The 25,697-nt window shown below is 41.8% G+C and overlaps 1 protein-coding gene across 1 annotated transcript in view; it reads right to left on the bottom strand.

The window, feature by feature from the left end:
* LOC142289948 (zinc finger E-box-binding homeobox protein zag-1-like) overlaps positions 1–25,697 on the bottom strand; it is a 140,199-nt gene that overhangs the window by 20,283 nt on the left and 94,219 nt on the right. The window contains exons 6-8 of the mRNA XM_075333887.1: positions 20,845–20,991; positions 8,290–8,411; positions 2,686–2,791 (exon numbers count right to left, since the gene is read on the bottom strand). Of these exons, the coding sequence (XP_075190002.1) occupies positions 2,686–2,791; positions 8,290–8,411; positions 20,845–20,991 (375 nt within the window). The remainder of the gene's footprint in view (positions 1–2,685; positions 2,792–8,289; positions 8,412–20,844; positions 20,992–25,697) is intronic.

Here is a 25,697-nt window from a genome sequence, read left to right as displayed (position 1 = left end):
TTGTGGACTTACGTTTTCAAAGGGGGCACTTCTACAAAGGAAAGTACTATTCTTATTATACCACATAAACTGTACACACTGTTTTCATTGTTACAGCCTTACATTTGATTAGTTCTACAAGCTTCTCACTCTCTATTCAGGGATATAAAGGCCCATTCACACACAACGACTTACCAGCGATCCTGAAAACGATCGCAGGTAAGTCGCTGGGAGGTCGCAGGTGAGATGTCACACAGTCAGATCTTACCAGCGATGCAGGAACAATACAGGTCGCAGTGAAGACCTGTATAACAATCTCAGCAGTCACTGTGACCCTGTCACACAGTGTCAAACACAGCGATGGGTCCATCGCCTTGGAACAAAATGGCCTGGACCATTCTGCAACGACTAGAGATCTCACAGCAGGGGCCTGATCGCTGGTAGGTGTCACACATAACAAGATAGCTCAGCTGCAATCTCGCTAGTGATCTCGTTATGTATCACGGTACCTATAGACCTCTGAATTTAAACCCCCCCCTTTTTTTTTCCTCCCAGACTGATTCCTGTTAAAGCCTCTATCATTAACCCATCAAAAACAGTTTCCTTTTAAATAGTACACATTTTCCTACAGGCAAGTACACCATTATTGCTAGCAACCTTGTTAGCTTTCTTCTTAGAAGAGCGGTAGATGTTTAATACATAGGATGATAAACATGTCCCTGTAAAAAAAAACATGACTACATGACTATGCATAGACTATAAGGCTGTGTGCCCATGATCAGGGTTCACAGCGTTTTGACGCAGCGTGTTATCGCTGCGTCCACAATGCTGTGATATACAGTAAAAGCACAATGGGATCTCTAGAAATCTCATTCCCACTGTGCTTATTTTGCCCGCCACATAGCCACAAGTGTTCTCCGCAGGGAGAACAGAGAGGTAGATTTCAGCGGCTCAAGACCTGATGTGAGCACAGGCAGCTGTGGTCTCTGGCAGAGAACACTCGCGGTCCCTCAGGAGAGGACATCCTGCCCAGATCTTGGGCATGTAACCTAATAGGTATGGGTTCTATCCTTAACAAACATGGATAAAAGAAAATTGAACTTGTGAAAGTGGCCTAAATTATGAGAACAGTTTACTGTCACGCAGGGGCGAGGGAATGCTTGGCGCAGTGCAAGAGATGGGGTACGTCAGTGAAGAAGGTAGGCCTTGACAATAGGAACAGGGGAGAGGGGTCACCACCTAACTCACCCGTGGCTGATTCCTATGTTTTGTAACATCCCTAGACGCGATCACATGCCTAGACCCTGGCTGGCCAGCCCTGGACCTGCCCGGACTAGTGTGCAGCAGGCAAGCAAGACAATAGTCTTACTACCAATATCAAGGCAACACGAGGAATGTGAGACAAACAAGGGAAAACAGAAACAACAAGAGAAGCTCCAATTATTCTACAGAGAGGGACTCCACAGAATAATGCTGGAAACAGAACCACAGCTTTCTCCAGAGACAACTCCTTCACAGGTCAGCATAGAATGAACTATAGCCAGCATAGCAAAGAGTAAGGAGTGGGTTTATATATCAGAAGGGTATACCTGCAGCTGAGATTAACATCTACAAGTCAATCTCAGCAGGATAGAAAAGAAATGTTAATGAGCACTAAATGGAATTAAAATTGCTCCTACTCATGATAATTTCTGAGAGGATTTAAAAATGGAACTGAGATCAAATAAATGCTGTAATCTTCTGCTCTCAGATCACCCCAGGTTTCAGCAGGGTGCGACACACTCATGACATTTACAATAGCCAATAATTGATTGAACATTTGTCTGCACAGACATTTGTTCCACAATATTGTACAGTGTCATCCTATCAAGTGGACCAACATCTAATAATAGTTTGCTCATTTGTACTTTTCCCTCAGTTTTTTTATGATGATAAAAATCATTGCTTGTTGACAAGGGATTTGATGAACTGTGAACTGTATGGTGTGAGGAATACATATATAAAAGTGATTGTTAGTACAGAAAACCCTTTTGATTACTATTAAATTTGAATGTAAATTATCACAGATCGAATTACTATCTTATGAATAAGGGTTCGTTGCAGTTAATATATCTGCCCATGAAAAAGGCTTTAAAGGGAATCTGTTCGTAAGATGAACTGCCTGTCCACCAACCAATATAGGGATAAGTTGGTCTTTAAAATGTAAATCCAATGACATCTTTATGTCTTCAATCTGTTGCTGCATTCCAGACTTCTTAGCATCATTAGCATTCATATGCAAATTATGGGTTAAGTGCTCTGTGGTTATGACAAAGCACTTCCAGAGCTTCTGCCTGCCAAAATTGTTTTCCCACCTAGCACCAACGTGTTTAGCTTGATTCATAGCTCACTGTCTGTGTTTCCTCAGGAGCCAGGCAAGGAAATAAGGCAGTGACCTAGTAAGCAAGCTAATGAGACTGCTGCTGGGTGGGAAATCAGTCTTGAGAGGCATGCATAAATACTGAACACCTCATTTGGATATGAATTAAAATGCTGATTTCTCATGAATGCAGCAACAGATAGAATATGTAAAGGTGTTGATGGCTTTATCTTTCAGTAACCTGCATTCCCAAATATGCAGTTTGGGAGGGTGAGGTAGATTGATTTTACTGACAGATTCGCTTTAAGTCAATGAATGCATAAAAATGTGCAAATCCAGACACTTACCACTATGTATACGAAAGTGTTCTTTCAAATGATGTTTGAACTTAAATGCTTTTCCACATTCCACACACTTAAACTTTCTATTTTCTGTGGTATTCTTTACTGTGTTCTAGGAAAGATAAGGTACAGATTGCAATAACTGCAATTAATATACAAAGCATCTGAACAAGTTTTTTTTTAGGATCACAAATTTATGCAAGGCTGATCCAGAGGACTATAACCTTGGGCACCTTTTGCACACCATTATTTTGAAATGGTATTTTTTTCCCTTCTATTATCAAATATTATTGTGTATGTATAGATTGCATTACAATACTTACAGGTTGCCATTTGCAGCACCCGGTGTTAGATGAATGCATTTGTGACTTGCTGAATGTCTGCTGTATGGAGCAGGCACATGCAGTCCCTCTTATTTTCATACACAGCCAAGTTAAGCACATGGCTGAGGGACTGCAGCCTGTAGCTGTAGGCTTTATCTATGCTGGGCATCATAATATGGGGGAACCCTACTCCAATTTTTTAATTCATTTGTTTTTAAACAAATATAGACATGCAGACAGTGTGTTATTGTAAGGAGTCAGTCACACTGTCACACAGGGTGGGGCTCTGTCTGATTGCAAGCAATCACAATGCCAGGACTGCTGGTGGGCTGGTTAAGCAGTGCATATGTATTAAGGATAAAGAGCAGCCCCGAAAGTAGTATGAGTGCCACCGGAAGTAGAGTTACAGCCGCACAGGAGACTGGTAAGTATAACGTGCCTGCTTTTCCCTATTTTCTTTCTTTTTCTTTGTTTTTTTCTTTAATTACTCAAGTAGTCGACACCTGATAGGTACCTGTGCCGCCCCGTGGCCCCGTTACCTTCAGGTCGTCTCAGGGTCTTCAGGGACGGCGCGTCCTGGATCCTTCTGGTCACAGGTAGGTTGACTTCTATGGGATTCGTGACGCCACTCTCGGTATTGCGTTCAGGGTGACAGCCACTGCAGTTTATGGGACACCTGGGGCTGATGTTGAATGCAGTTAGATGTAGTGACCTCCTGAGAGTGAGGCTGGCCCCAGGGCCCAGTGTCGGAGTGTAGTACCACAGGTTGCAGAAGAACTCACACGGACAGCAGGAATGTCTTTCAGGGTTTTTACTCACTTCAGATGGCAGGGGTGAGTTAACCCGGGCGATGCTGTGATGCTCCAAGTGGGAAACAGGATCCTTTAGGCTGACTTAGGGGGTGGCTGCTGACTCGCCTTCTTAGCCCTCGTGTTTTTGTGGTGACCCAGACTTGTAGTCCTACGGGGTCACCCAGGGAAGTTGCTTCTGCCTGTTCTCCCCTTTATCGGCCTGTTTGTTTGTAGCCTGGACCAGGTCACTCTGGCTGCTTGCCTCTTGTGATCTATGGGCCCTCTCGTTGCTACGTGGCTGCGGACTCTGTGGTGTTTTGGTGGAGGGTATGAAGTACCCTCACCTACAGGTTGAGCAGGCCAACTGAATGGGCCCCTGCTCTGGAGACCTGTAACACCGTGCAGGCCTGGTCCTCACCTGGCAGTCCCCGTACCCAGCCACCTCTCTGCACTCCGGCCTTAGGTGGTTTACGGGCGGCACTACCAGGTGACCGTTCTCCCCTGCCAGCAACCACTGCACCTGCGGTGTCTGACTAGTGACAGCCTCCAGGTTCTTCCTTGCGACTTCTCTCCCTGAGCTTCACTAACTGACTGGCTCACTACTCCCTCGCCTCTGTGCCTGCCTCCGCAACTTAGCAACCAGACTCTCTACCACACCCCTTGAGTGGAGATGGAGGCCATGCCCCCTCCTGGATTCCCCAGGGGTCCCTTCATAGGTCAATGTGGGAGACCTGGTTAATATGCGCCTATGTAATCACACCCCGGTCAGCCTTCTGGATTACCTGTGTTGTACTGCCCCCAGCATGGGTGCAGTACTCAGTGGTGCCTGACCAGGTCAGGGGTGCCACATACCTAGAGTTCCCTGAGAACACCAGGCTCGGGGTCATTGCATGGGTACTTCTGAACCAGCATAGATCTGGACTTTGACAGTCCGGGTCAACCGTTCACTATTTATAAGTGATCCATCACAATAGCCCATAATTCTAATATGAAGACATCAGCTGCATTCACTATAAACTGTAAAACTGTCAAATAATCTGTACAAGTTTCTTCAGCTTCAAAAACATCACGGACACCTTAAATGTTTATTATGGGCAGGGCAAAAAAGTGCCCTTTTTTTATAGACTGTACTGGAATTTCTGAACAGTTGGCAACCCACGTGTTGAAGAAAACCCATGCAAACACAGGGAGGGCGTTTGAACCTAGGACCCTTGCACAGCAATGCAACAGTACTAACTTATGAGCCACCATGCTGCCCATACATACAGTGTGTCCACCTATATCCTGTCCATCGCCATTAACTTGAGAACAGCGGCAGCTGTAGGCATAGAAGTGGTGTCTAGGTAAAGTAAAGTAGCCATGCGCTACGCAATGAAACCACCTATAGTGCCACCTGATGGAAAACAACGGAGTTAGCATTTTTATCTCGAAAACGGAACAAGAAAGAGAAAAAAAGTGAATTACAAAATTGTAGGGCATCATCAATTCAAAACGAAGCGACACCTTGCACACAGAAATGCTATGATATGAAACCCATGACCCCCCTCAAAACATTGAATGCTGGTCACGCATATGGAGCTCATTTAACTTTGATGGTCCAAGTGGCCACCGTCAGCTGCAATGCACATCTGGACTCTGGACAGAATACTGTATCTTGCTGCACATTGTGCAATATGGTAGGTGACACGTTTGCACAAGCATCTGTGATACGTTGTCGTAGGTCCTAAAATGTTGGTGGAGGGGTCGCATACACCTGCTGGTTGATGTGACCTCACAAAAAGAAGTCCAATGGGATCAGGTCAGGAGAGCGTGGAGGCCACTCCACACAGCCACGATACCCAATGACTTGTAGGAAGGTCTCCATGAGGTATTGCTTCACGTCCGCAGCCATGTGAGTTTTACACGTTCTAATCATAGCATTTCTGAATGCAAGGTGTCGATTCATATTGAATTGATGATGCCCTACAACTTTGTAATTCACTTTTTTTCTCTATCTCGTTCCATTTTTGAGATAAAAATGCTAACTCTGTTGGTTTCCACCAGGTGGCGCTATAGGTGGTTTCATTGTGTAACGCATGGCTACTTTACTATACCTAGACACCACTTCTATTCCTATAGCTGCTGCCGTTCTCAAGTTAATGGATGTGGACAGGATATGGGTGGACACACTGTATGTATGGTATTCACATACAGACACACTATTATCACTAAAAAGTATAGGAAATATTATATCACCATTTATTATATACAGATTAGTTAAAGTACACAATCACGTGCAGGTTATATTTTTGCTACCACAAAAGTTTCAGTTTGACAAGAAACACATTTTCTTATAGATGTGTTGTTATTTCATCCCTGATGCTGCATATAGTGATAGTGCAGTTTCCAAATGAATCAAGTGACAGAAGTAACTTCTCTTTTTCTCATTCTCTCTCACTGTGCATTCATGTGAAAATATTAGGACACCCCTTGTAAAGTTTTTTTTAATGTTAAAAAGGTGGGATGCATCGATGTAAGACAAAAATACTCAGATTTTGCAATAATTTCTTAAACCAAAAATACAGATATATCACTTATTTAACAGATCTAAAACTAGTATCAACATAGTAAGGTCACCAACTCCTGGCTCAACTTTGGGTCTCCTGACCATAATTATCAGCCTCATATTATATGACATATATGAAGTTGTCAGTTTAGGTTAGGAGACCTGAGGTCTGACCAATATTTGAGGACTGTAAAATACTATCATGTGATTGCTCCCCGAGGGAGGATATTGGAAGAACTATCTCATTTATTCCCCATAATCTTCTAGGCTTAATACCAGAAGACATGTTTGGTGAAAACTAAAGATTTCAATAAAAAAATATGGTTGTGTTAAGGTTGTAGTTTGGGGATCATTTTGTTAAGGACTGCCAATGGATCAAATACTTAACCTCGAGACATAGGTGGTTGGGGATATCATCGATGAAGCGTATTATTTCACCTTACATAGTTCATCTATATCATGGTGTGACATGCATTTAAGATGGCCGCCATTTCCTGTTCTCCACACCCTGTCCATACTAATGCAAGGAATGTCCAGATGGGAGAAGAGGACCAACCCACTGATGATCTCATGGACCAACCCACTGACCGGCCCATTGATCAGCCCATGGACTAACCCATTGACCAACTCACTTACCAATGGAAACATCTGAACATGCCCACTGTAGAGCTGACCATGCCCCTTTTCCTAGTTTATATAAGTTGACGCTCTGTTGAAATAAAGTTCTCTCTTGGAGCCGTGCCATTCTCTGATCAAGGAGAGGTTACATCTGACTCTGTCTGATGTCATTCTTTCATGCATGCACTTGATCCATACCAATTAGATCAGGAGCAGGCAACTAGTGAACATTTCAAAGTGTTCACCCTAACAATTTGATACTTCAGACTTTGGGCAGCTCTGCATCAAGAAATCTAACTCAATTTCTAATGGAAGTTGTTTGTAGATGTGTTTGGTCAAAACTGCTGGTACTCTTGAAATTAGTCCAGAAAATGAAGTATTTCTCCCAGAAAAGTATTGCAATTACACATTTTTTCATACAAATGTTTATTTCCTTTGTGTGTAATGGAACAGCAGAAAAAAAAAATCACAGAAAACAAGAGAGATCGGACATAATTTTAAACAAAACCCCCTAAATGGGCAGTAGGGCTTAGCAACGCCAGAACTGGTCATTATTTTGAGCGGAGACTGCCTACTGCAGAAGTCTGCTCTAGTCCGGCTGCCGCGGTGAAGGGCAGCTAGCAAAGCCTTAATTTTTCCACTACTGGAGATTCAGGGTGAGAAATGCTATAAATGCAAACAAGAGAACATGTAAAAGGAATATAACTAGTAACACAAAAGTGTATGTTTGTAGATACCATCTCCCTACATGTGAAATAGAATCACTTTATTAGGCTGTGACTTCCTTCCGCTGTTGTCTCATTATCTACACGTTACATTAGATCATGTTTCGTTTGTAGCAGTAATTTCTGTAAAGTTGCAGAGTTATTCACTTTGGAATATCTAAGGGTGTATTTTATTATGATCCTAGAATATTTTTAGAATTAAAACACCTTGAAGTGGGGGCACCCTGTAAGATGCTGAGAAGATTTCAAGGGGTTGTCCAACCTTGGGGTAAAAGTCTGCAGTCACTTTGCAGAAACTTAGATTCACAAGATGAATGGTGGAGAAAAGAGTCGTCAGCTTCCTCCTCCACCACTGTATACAACCCATATCTATATCCTGCAGTGGCAGATACCAGTGAAATTGAAGCAGTACTATAAAAAGCCAGCGGCACTTCATAAAAAAAGAATATGTAAAATATATTAGTAAGTAAATGCCACAAAATCTTTTGTCCAACACATTTTTTTTAAATAAAAATAAAATAGCTAACCCCTTAAATAGTAAAGTATTTGTAAATGTGCTAAACATGACACAATTCTCTTTTATTCTAGTTATAGTAATTATTCCATACCTGCAAGTCCTGATGGGTAGAGTCACAGCAATGACAAGCATTTAGAGTAGAGTCAATCTGTGAACCATTCTCCATTAATCTATAATCCTTTCCACAATGACCACAAGATTTCAGTTCTGACCCTTAAAGAAAATAACAGTAATCAATACAAGCTAAAGGTTCTGAAAAGAACAAAATGAATAATGCCATGTATTTAGATCTTTTCAGTAGTGTGGTTGTCATGCAGAGTATATGACTAGATCCATACCACCAGAGCAGAGCATGAGAGCTAAGGATAAACACAATTACGAAACTTATGAGTCTCTACTTTGACAAGCATATAAATATTTTCTTAAAGCCCCATTACACGCTACGATTTATCTGACGATCTCAGTAGTGATGTGACACACCCAGGTCGTAGTTACGATTTGCCGAGATAGCACATAGGTTGTTTAGTAGCGGTCACACGTACACATCTCACAAACGACGCAACATCGTTCAGCGATATATTGTTTGACCAAGGCGGTTGTGTGGATGTTGTTCGTCGTTGGCAGGGTGTCAAACGTAGCAATATGTCTGCTGCATTCCACATGACGAACAATATTTTGAAACTGAACGACGTGTCAACGATCAACGATTTTCAACCTACTTGCGATCGTTCGGAGTCGCACGTAGGTGTCACACACAACGACATTGCTAACGATGACGGAAGTGCGTCACGAAAACCGTGACCCCGACAACATATCTTTAGATAAATCGTAGCATGTAACGGGGCCTTTAGAATCATCTAATAATCTAGTGTTTGAGTATGCCAGCCATTAGCTTCTATTGATGCCAAATTAAAGGAATTTTACTTTATATATGACATCTTAACTCATAACGTCACCTTATAAGTTTCCTACTTCTGTTTTCATTGTGATGATATATAGTGTATAATCCTTTAACATAATTTTACAGTCTAAATATAGAATTAATCTATGCAAAATAAAGACAACTTTGTAAACAAGCTCCTCAACATTGATATTGCAATATTAGGAAGGAAAATCTGTGGAATTCTGTTAATGATATGGAAATTATGAAAAAAATGGAAACAAAATCTTCAAAACATTTCGATTTATTCAATATCAAGTATAAGCACTACAGAGAAATATACAAGCACTTACATTGGCCTTGGAATGCTGTCATTGAGATTATGAGTTGGTTATCCACAACTCAGAAAACACCTTCTCAATTGCTATAATCCCTTGCGTGAAATATAAACAGCCTGTACTTAGCTCTGGTGCCATTCCGGCATCATCAGCGCCGGGCCTTCGGTGTTGTTGTTTGACCCGTGCAGTCAGTCAGCGGTCACCTCATTCTCACTTCCTTCGAATTTAACTGATAAAGTGGCCGAAAAGTGGCCACTGATTGAGTGTAGAGCTTACGTGAAATAATGTCATGCAAACCCCGGGATTCCAGCACCAAAGTTGTTAGAATGGCTCTGGTACCGGAAGCATTATCTGATTTTATTTTACACATTGATATATAGCAATTGAATAGGGGTTGTCTGAGTAGTGGACAACCCTTTCAATGGTTGCATGAGAAATGCAACTGAGGGTGTAAATCATCAAGATCCACTGCTGAAAGCTCCTTTTGCAATTGCCAAACAATGATGTCACAGATGTGCTTGATGGAAGATAATAAGATAAGTCCGGAGACAGTGTTGCCAATAGTAGTACATTTAGGCTACTTTCACACATCAGTTTTCTGTATTCAGGCACAGTCCTTTTTTTTCCTGATCCAACGGATCCTGAAAAAAAAGTGAAAACCGTATCCATCGGATCCGTTTTTTAACGGATCCGTTATGCCGGATCCGTTAAAAAACGGATCCGGTGGATACGGTTTGCATCCGTTTTTGCATCCTTTTCGTCCGTTTTTTGGCTGGATCCGTTTTGTTAATTACATTGGAGCATGCTCAGTTTAGAAAAACGGATCCGGCGGCCGCATCCGTTTTTTACCGCATTACGCCGGATCCGGCGTCCATAGGCTTCTATTGTAAAACACGCCGTATCGCGCCGGATCCGGCGCGCTGCGTTTTTTTTGCCGGACAAAAAAACGTTGCAAGCTACGTTGCCTCCGGCCGCCGCATTAACTAATTTTGCCGCATCCGGAAAAAAACGGATGCAACGCAAAGCCATCCGGTACAATCCGGTAACAATGCAAGTCTATGGGGAAAAAACGGATGCGGTACCGGATCCGTTTTACCCGTTTTTTTCCGGATTGAACCTGATGGCAAAAAACTGATGTGTGAAAGTAGCCTTAGGCTATGCAAGATGCTTACAGTATCATAAGTAACACTGATTAATAGGTCTGTTGGTTGTTATTGAGTAAAGCCTCTATTAAATGACCGCACGAGATATTGAATTGATAGAGGTAGAATATTGGAAAATAGCATAATTTTAAATTGCAGAGTGATTAACATTTATTTGTTAAATTGGAACATTTTACAGTTATTTCACATGTTTATTAAGTGTTTTCAATTACAACCTGCAGAATTGTTGACCATTAAGAAAACTCAGAGCGAGCACTAAAAAAGTAATATATTGTATTTAAAAAGTAACAAAACCTGTTATGTAAATTAAAACTAAATACAGTATCAATGGTGAAGTGATGTTTAAATACATATTAAATATTAACATATATTACAAGGATTGCTAAACTAAAATGTCTGCGAAAATAGTTAAAGCTAATTTCACAGAGATGGTAATGTCTCTGAATGATAACAATATTTCATCACTTCCTATTTTTAAGAATATTTAAGGATATTTAAGAATTGATTCCAATCTAAGTGCTGCTGTATTTGTGATTCAAATGTTTTTATTGATTTTGCAAGTTAAAATGGGGAGGCATGAGTTGGAATAGCATGGGGTACCAGTAGGAAAAAAAAGGGTCATGATTATATAACGTTAACCGGGGATGGGGGGGGGGGTTAACAAGGCAATTTACATTCAGAGATCAGAGTTCAGAGTTCTTTTTACACTTGGACAATAGTTCTGTCAATCTGGTGAGTTTTTTGCAGTTACACTGCATACATTAAGTGAGTTTGGATATATAACGGCATACGGTAAGTTTTTAGTCCTAGTCAAAAGGGATCGGCGAACCCCCCGACGTTCGGTGTTCGGGAGACTCGCCCGAACGTTTTGTAAAGTTTGCGTTCGGGTTCTGATATAACACGAACTTGCATCCGAACCCCGAACTCGGACTTTACAGTTATGGGATGAGCCAAGGGGGCTGTAAAATAAAGAACATAGTTAATAATAAACATTGTCATTATACTTACAGGTCCCGCGACGCGTCCTGCAGACTCTGTTTCCGCCACTTCTCCTTCCGAGTACGATCATCGCTGTGCCGCCCTGTAACCAAAGGACCTTCCGTGACATCATAGCATGTGACCAGTCAGTAAATTTTGTATTATCTCATTGACTACAGACTGGTCATATGGCTATGATGTCATGCTAGGTTCTGTCAGTGCATCTCGCTGGTACGCAGTGCTTGCCCAAGCATCTCAGTGCTCGGTATACTCGGTGAGTGCCGTGTACCGGCGAGATGCTCGGGAACATGGTCGGCTCCCCATCTATGTATATCGGCGCTCTTTACAGAGTCAGCCCACATGTAGGGATTGGCTGCCACAGCCGGTGAGAACACTGTTGCTTTAGTAACCCGCCCGTCAGGTTACTATCGCAACGGAGGCAGCGGTGACGTCACCGCTTACCGACCCGCAGATTCTGCTCACTCATTGAGTGATTACACAGCACGGGGGAGAAGAAGCATTCTTCCTCCCCTGTGCTGTCTGATATAGCAGAGCTGCATGGCTTGAAGAATAAAGAAGACAAAAGACCAGGATCCTGGAGGAGTGAGATGGAGTAATAAACATGGAGTCCCTGAGTGTGTCTGTGTATTTATTTCTAATAAAGTGTCTGTGTATTTATTTATAATAAAGTATTTTTTCTTTGTGTGGTGTCTTTTTTTAACCCTTTATTGGGCATTCATAATGGCTGGGTCAAACTTGCCTGACATTAAGAATCTGTGGCTTAATACTAGCTGGTAAAACAAAGCTGGTATTAACCCCTTATTACCCAGCATGCCACCCGGCATCAGGGCCACTGGAAGAGTTGGATACAGCGCCAAAAGGTGGCGCTTCTATGAATGCGCCATTTTCTGGTGTGGCTGTGGACTTGAATTCGCAGCAGGGGCGGGCCCAGAAAGCTTGGGCCAACCTACGCTGCGTATTCCAATTCTCAGCTGCCTAGTTATACCTGGCTGGACACGAAAATGGGGCGAAGCCCACGTTGTTTTTTGTTTAATTACTTCTTGAAATTCATGAAATAATTAAAAAAGGGCTCCCCTATATTTTTGGTTCCCAGACGGGTAGAAATAGGCAGCTGGGGGTTGGAGGCAGCCTGTACCTGCCTGCTGTACCTGGCTAGCATACAAAAATATGTCGAAGCCCACGCCGAAACTTAAAAAAAAAAAAAAAAAAAAAGGCTTCCCTGGATTTTCCATTGACAGTGAAGGTACCACCAAGCCGTGGGGGTTAGCAGCCAGTAGCTGCTTGGATCACTCTTAGCTAGCAATAAAAAAATGCAGTGGGAGCCCACGCATTTTTTTTTTAAATTATTTATTTAAATAACTAAAAAAAAAAAATGGGCTTCCCTGTATTTTGATTGCCTGACATCACAGTACTGTAAAAATAAATAAATAATTAAAACAAATGACTTAGCACTCCGCGGTATTTTTGATTCTCAGTGCAGATAAAGCAGACGGCTAGGGACAGCCACCCCCAGCTGCCTGATATACCTTGGTTGGCGATCAAAATACAGGGAAGCCCATTAATTTTTTTTTATTTAAAAAAATAATTAAAAAAAAATGCGTGGGCTCCCGCCATATTTTGATCGCCAGTCAGGTAAAGCCAGGCAGCTGGGGACTGGGATTCTCGGCAGCCCGCAGCCGCCCCTGGAAATGGCGCATTGTTTCTTAGCGCCATTTCCAGGTGCTTTACCTGGCTCGTCCAGCGGCCGTGATGGCGGTGGCACACTGGGTAATAAAGGGGTTAATACCAGCTTTGTATTCTCAGATGGTACTAAGCCCAAACTTCATGGTGTCACGCCAAATTAGACATGGCCACCATGAATTTCTAGGAAACAGTAAAAAAAACACAGAGACTTTTTTTTATTAGAAATAAAACAAAAAAACATTTAGAGACTCCATCTTTATTATAAAAAAAAAATCCTTGGTCCGACGTAATCCACAGGGACAGCAAAGTCAGCTTCATATCTGTGCACAGACATTGTCTATACACAGTGAGAAGCAAAGCGCAATGTTAACTCTGCTTCATCACTGTGCACAGTGTCTATACACAGTGAGAAGCACAGAGACTCATGTCAGGTCTGCTACACCACTTTGGACAGAGCGATGAAGCAGAGGATGACAGTAAGGGGATGATTGCACTTGTGTCTCGCATTGCATCCCCCCACTCTCCCGCCAGGAGCGCCTCAGCTGTGGAAATACATGCAGCTGACCCGCTGCTGTTGGGAGATTCTGTGCCGTGATGCTATGACACTCGCATCATGGTGCACCAGTACCATTGATGCCGTCATACTCACGTGACCAGTCTGTAGCCAATGAGGTAATACAGCATTTACACGTGACTGGTCACATGGGTATGACGGTCACGGCAGGTCCTTCTAGCCAGAGGTGGAACAGCAATGATCGGACGGACGCGGAAGCAGAAGCACTGGGAGGCAGAGTCTGCAGGACGCATTGCGGGACCTGTAAGTATGATTCATAATATTTTTTTTAATAACGTGCTTTTTTTTAACAGCCCCTGGACCCGAACAGTAACACGAACTGTAACACAAACGTCCCAGAAAGCTTGTGTTTGGGGTCGTGTGCACGAACACCATGTGTTCGGTACGGACCCCGAACTTTACAGTTCGGGTTCGCCCATCCCTACTAGTCAATGGTTTCTTTTATGTACAGTTGTATGAATGTTTTGATCCAGGAGAGCTAATTTTGGTTGTATTTTTTGTAGTTCTTTTCCCTTAGGGTAAAGCTGTGTTCAAATGCGCTGTGTAGGGAAATTCTATTAGGTCTTCTATCTTGGGTGGAGCTTCTTGTTTCTACCTTGATGCGATCAGAAGCTTTATAGTTAACAGAATAGGACTTATCATGGGTTTAAATTCACTTGGAATGTTTTCCAGACCGATGCACAGTAGTAATAGCTGGGGGGGTTAGAGGGATGTTTAAATTACTGGTTTTTGAGGTGAGGTCTAGTGTGTCCACCCAAGGAATGGACAGCTCCAGAATATGTAAACCAAGTTGTCAGTTGTCCCTCAATTTCTCTAGTAGAGATGATTTTTCTGGGTACATCATATTTAATTTTTATGGTGTGTAATACCATCTGGAGAATACTTTATAGTATGTTTCCTGCACGGTTACGCATGGGGAGTGTTTGTAAATAATGTCCAGAGTTTTTAGGAATTGCTACTCTTCTACTTTTATTCCTAATTCTTTCTCCGATGCTGCTATGTTTGGCCAATGCATAGGCCTGAGTCCTCATTAAATACTTTGTAGATGTTGTTGGTTTTCCATGTTAGGGTGTTTAGGGGGTTGTTTAGTAAATTGACTATAACGGACGGTTGTCTAAGTTTAATTCTTTTTTTTAAGAAGTGTTGGTTTATACGAAGGCAATTACTGTATTCTTTGTCTGAGAGGTTGAATTTGGTTTTGAACTCGCCAAATGTTATTGGGATGTTGTCTATTATGATATCCAAGTAGTTTACAATACCCTGCTTTTTCCACGTTGATAGATTTATCTTGAAAATCATAGGTTCTAGGGTTTCTAAGGGGATACGTTTGGGGGTGAGGTTTATCTTGCCCTTCTGGAAATTAGGGAGAAGGCATTTCCATGTGTTTACTGTGGACTTGTGAAGTAGATGTTTTGGCATGGGTCTGTTTTTGTCCATGAGGTGTGCCAGTAGTAAAGGCAGAAATAGATTTGTTTTTGTTTAAGCTTTTTTGAATAGTGACCAAAGCTGTGTTATCTTCTTCCTGTAGCCATTTTTGACTCATTTTAGTAATATAGGCTAGGTGGTAGCTTGATATATTAGGTAAACCCAATCCTCCTGTATTTTAGGCAATGATTTTGCAATTCTGGGTTTGTTGTTGTTCCAGATGTACTTCACTAACTGATGTTGGATCTTCTGCAGTCATGTTTTAGGGATGGTTAATGGAATGGAGTGAAATAAATATGAGTTTTGGTAGGACTGACATTTTGTATGAGATGACCTTACCCACCCTGAAAAATTCCACTTTTGCAAGGTTTAGAAGGTCTTGCTGGATGATTTTATAAATGTGTTCTAGGTTTATAGAGAATAGGATGTACCAGCGCCCAGAGGCAAATGGGTTATACAGCTGAAGCTAAAAAGACTGAAGCCTATAAGCTAGATGTGTTAGGTGTAATGGTTTAAAAATGACCTAAGACTGGTGTTGGAGCAACTAATAGTTAATGCACTCCGTGTGAGAGTGGATCAAGTAAACAGATATAGTGATAAACAAAAGACTATAGCGCTCACAAAACAACGTTGTACAAACCGGTGATCTGTAACATATGCGGGGTGAAAGTGAGAACAAAAGACTTACCTGTAAAATACACCAGACTAGATGAGTAGATGAATGCGTGTCCTCCCCTGGAGGTTCATTGTAGGCTGCAGAGGTTACAGGTGGCGTGGATGCTTATGTTAAGTTGTGCACCTCGGGCCTGGCTGCGAGTGCAAGGTATGAAGGTGTTCTGTGAGACGGGCTTCAAGGGGTGAATGCTTCTCCTATGCCACAGGATAAGCGGTGTGCGGCAAGGAGCTAGCACCAGTATCCAGAAGCCCCGGCCGGCGGCTTCCCTGGATACCTGAACACACGTGTAAAGAGAGCGTGTGACGTCACAGAACTCAAGAAAGGCTACGGAAGCCTGTGGGGGGCAGAAAATGTCTCAACGCATTTCAGAGGCTCAAACGTGCCTCCTTCATCAGGGGAGATGAAGCTAGCTTTTTGCCGCACACCGCTTATCTTGTGGGGTAGGAGAAGCTTTCACCCATTGAATCCCGCTTCGCAGAACACCTTCATACCTTGCACTCACTGCCAGTCCCGAGGTGAACAACTTATATAACTATAATTTGCAATATTTTGGGGATTTCCCTTCCCCTTTGGCAGTACAATTATGGTAGCTTCCAACATGGCCTTTGATATGATTCCCTTTGAGGCTACTTGATTGGATAATTTAGTTAGATAAGGAGTTAGAGTTGGAGGAAAGGATTGGTAGCTGCGGTATTTGTGATTCAATGTACTATTTTTTATACTGTTAAAGGCCACTGGTAAAAGTGTGTGGGCTCTGGAAATACCATGTGGGCACCTAAGTAATGTCTTATATACTTTCCAGTATTAATGTGTTAGTGTAGATATTCTAATGTTATAATTCTAAAGAAACTACAATATTTCTAAAGGGACCACACGGGAACCCCAGCTTCACATAAAAATCTGGCTTCAGATATTCTTTTGACTCCAAACTTAGCATTTGGACCTGAACAATTTCAGGTTAATGTTACTTATCTTACACACCCACAAGCTCATATAAAAGTCAGTCAAATCTATACTACTGGACTTTTACCTTATCACTGCATTCTAATAATTTTCTTTTGTTAACCACTTCCCTTCCCTGCTAATTTTCAATCTAACATATAGCTGATGTTATCAGGCTAGGAAGGTCCATGCTTATTGGTACCTTTCCAGCCTAAAAATACCAACCTGCAGCCTCCCTAGAAGTGGATTATCATATTACATGCACCAATTCTGGCAATACGCCTTTTCTCTCCCGATTGGCCTGGTGCGGTGGCGAATGGGGTAATAGTTGGGGTTGATGTTATCTGGCATTAAGCCCTGGCGTTTGTAATGTAGAGGTGTCTATCAGACACCCCCATTACTAACCCAGTAAGTAAAAAGAAAAAAACATAGACACAAATAATATTTTATTTGAAAAAACATTTCCCCATACTTTCCTTGCTTCACAATTTTTCTAAAAATAACAAAAGTCATTCATCTCCATTGTAGTCCAAGAATTCTGCCATAGTCAATGCAATCCATAGTAGTGGAAATAGAAACCTGAAAACATAAAAAGAGAAAAATAAAGCAAGACACCGTCCCTCGTTTGCCAAATGACTAGAAATCCAAGTTCCCAGGTCCAATATTCTCCAACAACGTTCCTCGATGACCTGGTTTAAAGACTTTGGAGCCTCAGAACGAGGCTCCATGAGTTTTTAGCAGCAGCCAGTATTGACTCACCCTGCGGACTGCGAGACTCAGGACACTGATGAGTGGTCACATCAGGAATTACAACGCTCATCACTCTGATACTCACTTACTGTCACAGGGACTGATCACAGTCGCCGGATATCAGAGTGATGAGCGTTGTTATTTCTGAGTCACCACTCATCAGTGTCCCGGGTCTCGCGGCGCACAGTGAGTTGACACTGGCTGCTGCTCAAAGGCTATGATGTCTCATTGCCAGGCTCCATAGTCTTTAATGCAGGTCATTGAGGAACATTATGGGAATCGAAGGACTACATTGGACTGGGCAATTGGATTTCTAATAAATTGGTGAATGAGGTACAGCGTCATGTTTCTATTTTTCTCTTTTTATGTCTTTTAGGTTTCCATTTGTGTATTACGTCAGATTCCATGGATTATGGCAGACCTGCATGTTTTTTTTTTTAATAATACGGTGAACCAAGTAAAGTGTAATAAAGTGTAGGGGGAGTGTTTTTTAAAATAAAATATTTTTGTGTCTTTGTTTTTTTGCTTTTTACTTACTTAGTAATGGGGGGGTCTAGCAGACAACTCTGCATTACAAACACCAGGGCTTTATGCCAGCTGACACTACACAGTTGACATCAACCCCAACTACTATTACTCTGATTGCCACTGAACCAGGGCAATCGACAAAAGCCGAGACAAAGCACCCGAATTGGCATATCTAATGGGATGTGCTACTTCTGGGGCTGCTGTGGGCTGGTATATTTAGGCTGGGAAGGTCCCAATAACAATGGACCTTCACAGCCTGATAATATGAGCCAGTGGCTCTGTTTTACCATTGCTGGTTATGAAAAACAGGGGGGAACCCATGTCGTTTTTTTCATTCATTTATGTAGTTAATCATAAAAAGCTGTCCAACAAGCTGCATAGGATGCAGTTTTATTATATGTTTGGGAGGTTGTGCAATTATTTGTCTATATGTCCATCTACAGGTCTCTATTTATCTATCTATCTATCTATCTATCTATGATTCTATCTATCTATCTCTAAAATCTATCTCTAATATCTATTTCTATCTATTATTTATCTCTATAGCTTTGATTAGTCTCCATAAACACTAGAAAAATGCAGGTGAAAAAGCATGCAAAAATGCACCAAAGCGTGGCAGAAACACGGCAAAATGCATGTTTTTAGCTGTATTTTCATGCCAAGAGATGCAGAAATAGTTCATAAATTTCTGCATCCAAATACTCAACATGTGCATATACCCTTAGGGGTACTTTGCACGCTGTGACATCGCTAGCCGATTGTAGCGATGCCGAGCGCGATAGTCCCCGCCCCCGTCGCAGATGCGATATCTTGTGATAGCTGCCGTAGCGAACATTATCGCTATGGCAGCTTCACACGCACGTACCTGCCCTGCAACGTTGCTCTAGCCGGCGACCTGCCTCCTTCCTAAGGGGGCAGGTCATGCGGCGTCACAGCGACGTCACATGGCAGGCGGCCAATAGAAGCGGAGGGGCGGAGATGAGCGGGACGTAAACATCCCGCCCACCTACTTCCTTCCTCATTGCAGGCAGGACGCAGGTATGGAGATGTTCCTCGCTCCTGCGGCTTCATACACAGCGATGTGTGCTGCCGCAGGAACGAGGAACAACATCGTACCTGATGCTGCAGCGAAATTATGGAAATGACCGACACTACACAGATCACCGATTTTTGACGCTTTTGCGATCCTTTATCGGTGCTTCTAGGCTTTAGACGTTGCGACGTCGTTACCGGCGCCGGATGTGCGTCACTTTCGATTTGACCCCGACGAGATCGCAGTAGCGATGTCGCAATGTGCAAAGTACCCCTATGGCTGCTTTCACACATCAGTTTTTTTGCATCAGGCACAATCCGGCTCAAAAACCTATGCAACGAATGCGGCGAAAAAAACGTGTCTGTTGGATACATTTTTCGCAAAAACGCTGCAAGCAATGTTCCATGCGGCCGGCACATGCCTCATCCGGCAAAAAAAAAAAAACGCAAGGCCATGCGGCAGAATCCGGCGCTAATGCAAGTCTATGGAGAAAAAACGCATCCGGCGGCAAAAAATAAAACGGATGAGTTTTTACTGCATAGCGCCGTATTGTGCCTGATTGCAAAAAACTGATGTGTGAAAGCAGCCTTAGGATTGCTACAGTAAGTGGCACTAGTGTTCCCATCCTCTTACTCTATGAAGAGGCTGTATGCATATTTAAATTCCCATGGAAATATCGCTTGACCTGTAAGGCGGGCTTTGCACGTTGCAACATCGGTAACAATGTGTTACCGATGCTGCAGCGATAGTCCCGCCCCCGTCGCACGTTCGATATATAGTGAAAGCTGCCGTAGCGATTATTATCGCTACGGCAGCTTTACACGCACATACCTGCCGTGCGACGTCCCTCTGGCCGGCGACCCGCCTCCTTCCTTAGGGGGCGGGTCGTGCGGCGTCACAGTGACGTCACACGGCAGGCGGCCAATTGAAGTGGAGGGGCGGAGATGAGCAGGATGTAAACATCCCGCCCACCTCCGTCCTTCTCATTGCAGCCGGGAGGCAGGTAAGGTGAAGTTCCTCGCTCCTGCGGCTTCACACACAGCGATGTGTGCGGCCGCAGGAACGAGGAACTACATCGTACCTGTCGCTCCCCCGGCATTATGGAAATGTCGGAGGCTGCAGCGATGATACGATGACGACGATTTTGCGCTCGTTCATCGTATCATCTAGGATTTACACACTACGACATCGCAAGTGACGCCGGATGTGCGTCACTTTCGATTTGACCCCACCGACATCGCACCTGCGATGTCGTAGTGTGCAAAGCCCGCCTAAGTCTTCCTATATACTCTCCACAAGGAGAAACTTTACCCTTTAAATTGTGTAAGGACACACTCTATTGAGAAAGGGGAACAGTGACATACAGTTGTCATTTTTTTTTAGATAATTTCCTGGAGGAACTGCACAATGCAAAGTTTCAAGAAAAAAAAGCTCCGGAATTTTTGGTTCATGAAGATTAGGTGTATTAGTAATACAATTACCTAAAACAAACATGTCAGACAGGTGCTCTATAACATAATGTTTTATAGATATTTTGCATGTGCATTATGTGTTTTAATTTCTTTGTTATATTTAAGCAGAAAATAATATTGGACACCTCTGAACTAGAAGTCATAGTTTTCAACTATTTTAGCCCAAAATGATACATAACTTACTCTCTGCAGATGCTACACATCCGTTGGTTTCAATTTTCAATGGTGGTAAGGTTAAGGCAAGAGGAGTCATTGATCTTCTTTCTTCTTCATCTATTTCCATTTTGGAAGAATGTTCCATCACTGTGTTAGGTTGCTCGTGGCTGTCCCCTGATAAAAGCAAATAGAAATTAAATAAAGAAAAAAATCAACATAATATTAATGATTGTTGTGAAATACTATATTAAATGATTGTTACACCTATGCAACTAAACCAAAAATGAAGCACCGTTATAAGTTGACTTTATTAGAAACTTCTAACCATTTTGTGTATATAAATGTATGGGTAACTATAATCTGTTATCTTTAGATGTTTAACCCCCTTTTACCCTTAAGGACCTAGTCACTGTGTACGTTAATGACCAAAACCTCATTTCTCAAATCTGACCAGCATCATTTTATGATTTAATAACTCTGGAACGCTTTAACATAAACATATCCCAGTGATTCTGAGACCTGTTTTTTCGTAACATGTTGTACTTCATAGGGTATCAGAGACTGAAGGAAAAAAGGCGAATAGGGTATTGCCAGATAAAAAGCAGAAATGTAAAGTAAGGTGCACCCACCTATAGGGGTTGTGAAAGATCACAACACCTAAACCCGTGTAATAGAGACAATAATAGACAGTAATAGAGGGCTGTGACCCCTGAAACGCGTCGACCAGTATTAGCACATGCAATAAACGACTTGGATTAATTCCTGGCTTGTATTGGTGATAAGCGCAGCGATGATACCCGTTTTACTTCCGAAACTTCATCATGTTGTACTTCATGTCAGTGGTAAATTATCGTTTGTATTAGCCCCTTTCACACATCAGTTTTTTGCCATCAGTCACAATCTGTTGGCTCGACGGATCCGTCGCAGATTGTGGAAAAGCTGATGCGACGGATCCGTCAAAAAAACGGATCCGTCACATTAGTTTTTTTTCAGCCCAACAATGTTTTTACACCCCATCTGAGCATGCTCAGTTAAAAAAAACATATCCGTCGCCGGATTCCGTCATTTGATGAACGACAACAGATCCTGCACCCATAGGCTTCCACTCTACCAATCCGTCGCTGTCCGTTTTTTTGACGTACACAAAAAACGTTACTGTGGACGTCGTCTCTGTCCGACGGACAAACATTTTTCGACAGATTCATCACTTTTGCATGTTGACAAGGGTAACAGGAGAAAATGTATCATAAGATTTGTAGTTTCTCCTGAATATGCCAATGCCCTATATGTGGTGGAAAACTGCTGTTTGGGCACACAGTAGGGCTTGGAAGGGAAAGAGCACTATTTGACTTTGCAACGCAAAACTGGCTGGAATAGATAGTGGACACCATGTCGCCTTTTCAGAGCCCCTGATGTGCCAAAAGTTTAGAATTCCCCCACAAGTGACCCCATTTTGCAAACTACATACCTTGAGGAATTTTTATAAAGGTATGAGGAGCCCTTTGAACTCACAGGTGCTTCACATAATTTTATAACAAACATTTTTCTCACAAAAATGTTGCTTAGCCACACATTTTTAATTTTTACATGTGTAACAGGAAAAAAATGACCATACAGTTTGTTGTGCAATTTCTCCTGAGTAAATCAATATCCTGTAGTTAGTAGATTTGGCACACGGCAGGGCTTAGAAGTGGAGGAGCTGGAATACATAGCAAACACCATGTTGTGTTTGCAGAGCCCCTTATGTGCTTAAACATTACAAACCCTCACAACTGACCCTCTTTTGGAAGCTATACCCCTTCTGGAATAATCTAGAGGTGTGGTGAGCTCTTTAAGCTTACAGGTGTTTAACATAATTTTATCATAATGAGGCATGAACATGGAGAAATAACTTTTTCCCACAACAATGTTGCTTCAGGCCCAAATTTTTCATTTTCATAAAGGTAACAGGTGAAAATAGACAATACAATTTTATGAGCAATTTCTACTGAGTACACTGATACTGGATATGTGATGGAAAACTACTATTTAGATGCATAGCAGGGAAAGAAAGAAGCACCATTTGACTTATAAAGTGCAAACTTGGCTGGAATAGAAAGTGGACGGCATTTTGTGTTTGCAGAGCTCCTGATGTGCCTAAACAGTGGCAACCCCCACAAGTGACCCCTTTTTGGAAACTATATCCCTTGAGGAATTTATCTAGAGGTGTGTTGAGCATGTTGAATTCACAGGAGCATCAAAGAATTTTAAAACATTAGGTCATGAAAATTAAAAATTGTTTTTTTTCCCCTCCAAAATGTTGTTTTAGCTCCAAATTTTTCATTTTCAGAAGGTCAACAAGAGAAAATGGACCACATGATTTATTGTGCAATTTCTCCAGAGTACAGGGATATCCCATTTGTAGTCAGAAACTTGTTTGGGGACATAGCAGGGCTTGGAAGGAATAGAGTAGTACTTAATTTTTGGAGTGCAAAATTGTCTGAAATAGATTGTGGACGTTATGTCTCATTTGCAAAAAAACCCCCAAAAGGGACCATTTTGGAAAGTAGACCCAACAAAGAATTGTCAGCCTCTGTGTTTTTATGTGATAAACTATGGATTTAACAATGATAAATTAATAATAAATGCGTTAATGATGTGAATAAAATAAATACACTGCAATTACCAATCCATACTAATAGGTCAAGTAAGGAATAAAATCAAAACCCAAGCGGGTGGTTAAAGTACAAGCTTAGGACAGAAAATGGGATAAACAAAGTAGCTTAATATGGGCAATCGATAAGAGCTGTGACAATATTTAGTTGAACTATATAACTGGCAGCCAGAGACTGTCTGCTGGGGTTTATATAAAAAAGCATCCTTTTTTCCGAAAGTCTTAAAATATATGTAATTTATCACGGAAACTCATGCTGGATGGCAAATATCATTAAATTAGACTAGAAAGTCTAAAGATTTGCTAAGTTCATTAGCAAACTTTGCATCCAAATTTTAGCACATGGTGACACATTGTGTGCTACATCTCTGTCCCATCAACATATGCCTATTTCCCCGCTAAGTTAACAAAGAAAAAGGCCTAAGATGCCTAAAATGTATAATACATTTGCAAGGCAAGTGCAGCAGTTTCTATATTTGGTGCATTTGGTAATGCCAACATTTGAGCAGCAAACATATAGTATAGTATATATGAAATAGAGGTTATATCACCCAAATGGTAAAATCCAAATCATTGGTAAATTAGTGAAACATTGTGAAATTACATAATCACGGAAAAAAGTCGTACTAAAAGCAGACGTTCTACATGAAATAACTTGTGCTTAAAGGTCTACAAAAGTGGTAACTAAAAAAAAAAAGTTAAAAAATATATATCTATATTCAGAATTGTACCCAACAATATTACAGCTTATTGCCTCGGTGGCCCTGAAAATTCCCATCCCCTTACTTTGTAGATTATATCAAAAACTATACCGTCTAAAACCTTCAACTCATTATAAAAAAATCAGTTGACTCAAAAAAGTTCCTGTTCATTTCTTATAAACTGGTAGTGTTGGTAAAGCTGGTACTGTCCCTGATATGAAAAACTATACTACAGCTTTCTAATAATTCCTGTGTAGCAAGCTGAAAACACGCACATTAATCTTTTAATAGCAAATGTAACCCTTTACATGATGAATTTTATATTTCACACTCACCTGAATTACTGCATATACTTGTCTCTTGGCGAAGGTCAGCCGGAGAAGAAGCCGTCAGACACATATAGGTAGAGTCAACTTTAGTACTGAAACTAAATGTGTATTCACTATACCCAAGACAGATTAGTTTCACAGAGTAGTAACTCTCCACCCTCCTAATGTGCTGTCTGTATAGTATTATTAATTGTAGGAATTGACAGGACCGATATAAGTCCCGCTGTGTATTCTATGAGGTACCGGAGGTTGTAGCCAATATATGGTAGCAGATCAGTCACTACAAGAGATTAGATTTAGTTTTAGAAAAACTGGCGGTTCTAAATGTTTGCTGATTTTAGGCTATGCCCTGGTATGTTATTCTTGCACTATAGTGGCAATAATACCCATGAAAAGTGACTTATCAGTTGTATTTTTTTTTACCTATATCAGATTATACAATTTGTAGAGTATAGCCTTTTGCCAATGTTTTATTTCACATCTTGTTTCTTAAAGGGAACCTGTCAGGTGCAATATCACCAAGAACCACAAGCAGTTCTGGCTGCATATTGCTAACACTAGAACTACTGGACTCGTGACACCTATATAGAAATACATGGTGCAAAGTAGTCAAAATGACTACCTCAGTAGTTCTAGTGTTAATCCCTGTCTAACTGTCCCTGTATCTAGTAGCATAGATAAAGAGATCTTTAGGAAAAGTATTTCTAAAGATCCTTTATAATATGCTAATGAGCACAGTAACTTGTCGCAAGGGCGTTAGTTCCTGCGCTTATTCCGCCCTCTTAGCATATTAGCACGCCCACAGGGGTATGCTAACATTCTATTCAATGCAGCATGATCAACAGCGATGCGCATACCTGTGTTCGCTGTCACCTCTGATCAGATGTCCCAGCACTTCCGGACATGCGCAGTATGAAGAATCCCGGCTTCAGAGAGGTCTGGTGCGCATGACCGGAAGTGACGGGATTTCTGATCAGTGGTGACAGCGGACACAGGTACGTGCGTCACTGCTGATGATGCTGCATTGAATGACATGTTAGCACGCCCCTGTTGTCGTGCTAATATGCTAAGAGGGCAGAATGAGAGCAGGGAAATAACGCTATTGCGACTAGTTTCTGCGCTCATTAGCAAATCTTACAATATGTTTAGAAATACTTTTTCTAAAGATCCCTTTATCTATGCTAGTGTATACAGGGA

This window comes from Anomaloglossus baeobatrachus, chromosome 2 (genome assembly GCF_048569485.1).
Source record: "Anomaloglossus baeobatrachus isolate aAnoBae1 chromosome 2, aAnoBae1.hap1, whole genome shotgun sequence".
NCBI classification, from domain to species: domain Eukaryota; kingdom Metazoa; phylum Chordata; class Amphibia; order Anura; family Aromobatidae; genus Anomaloglossus; species Anomaloglossus baeobatrachus.
Note: the sequence above shows the minus strand (reverse complement) of the source record. Positions and strands in the feature narration are given on the sequence as shown.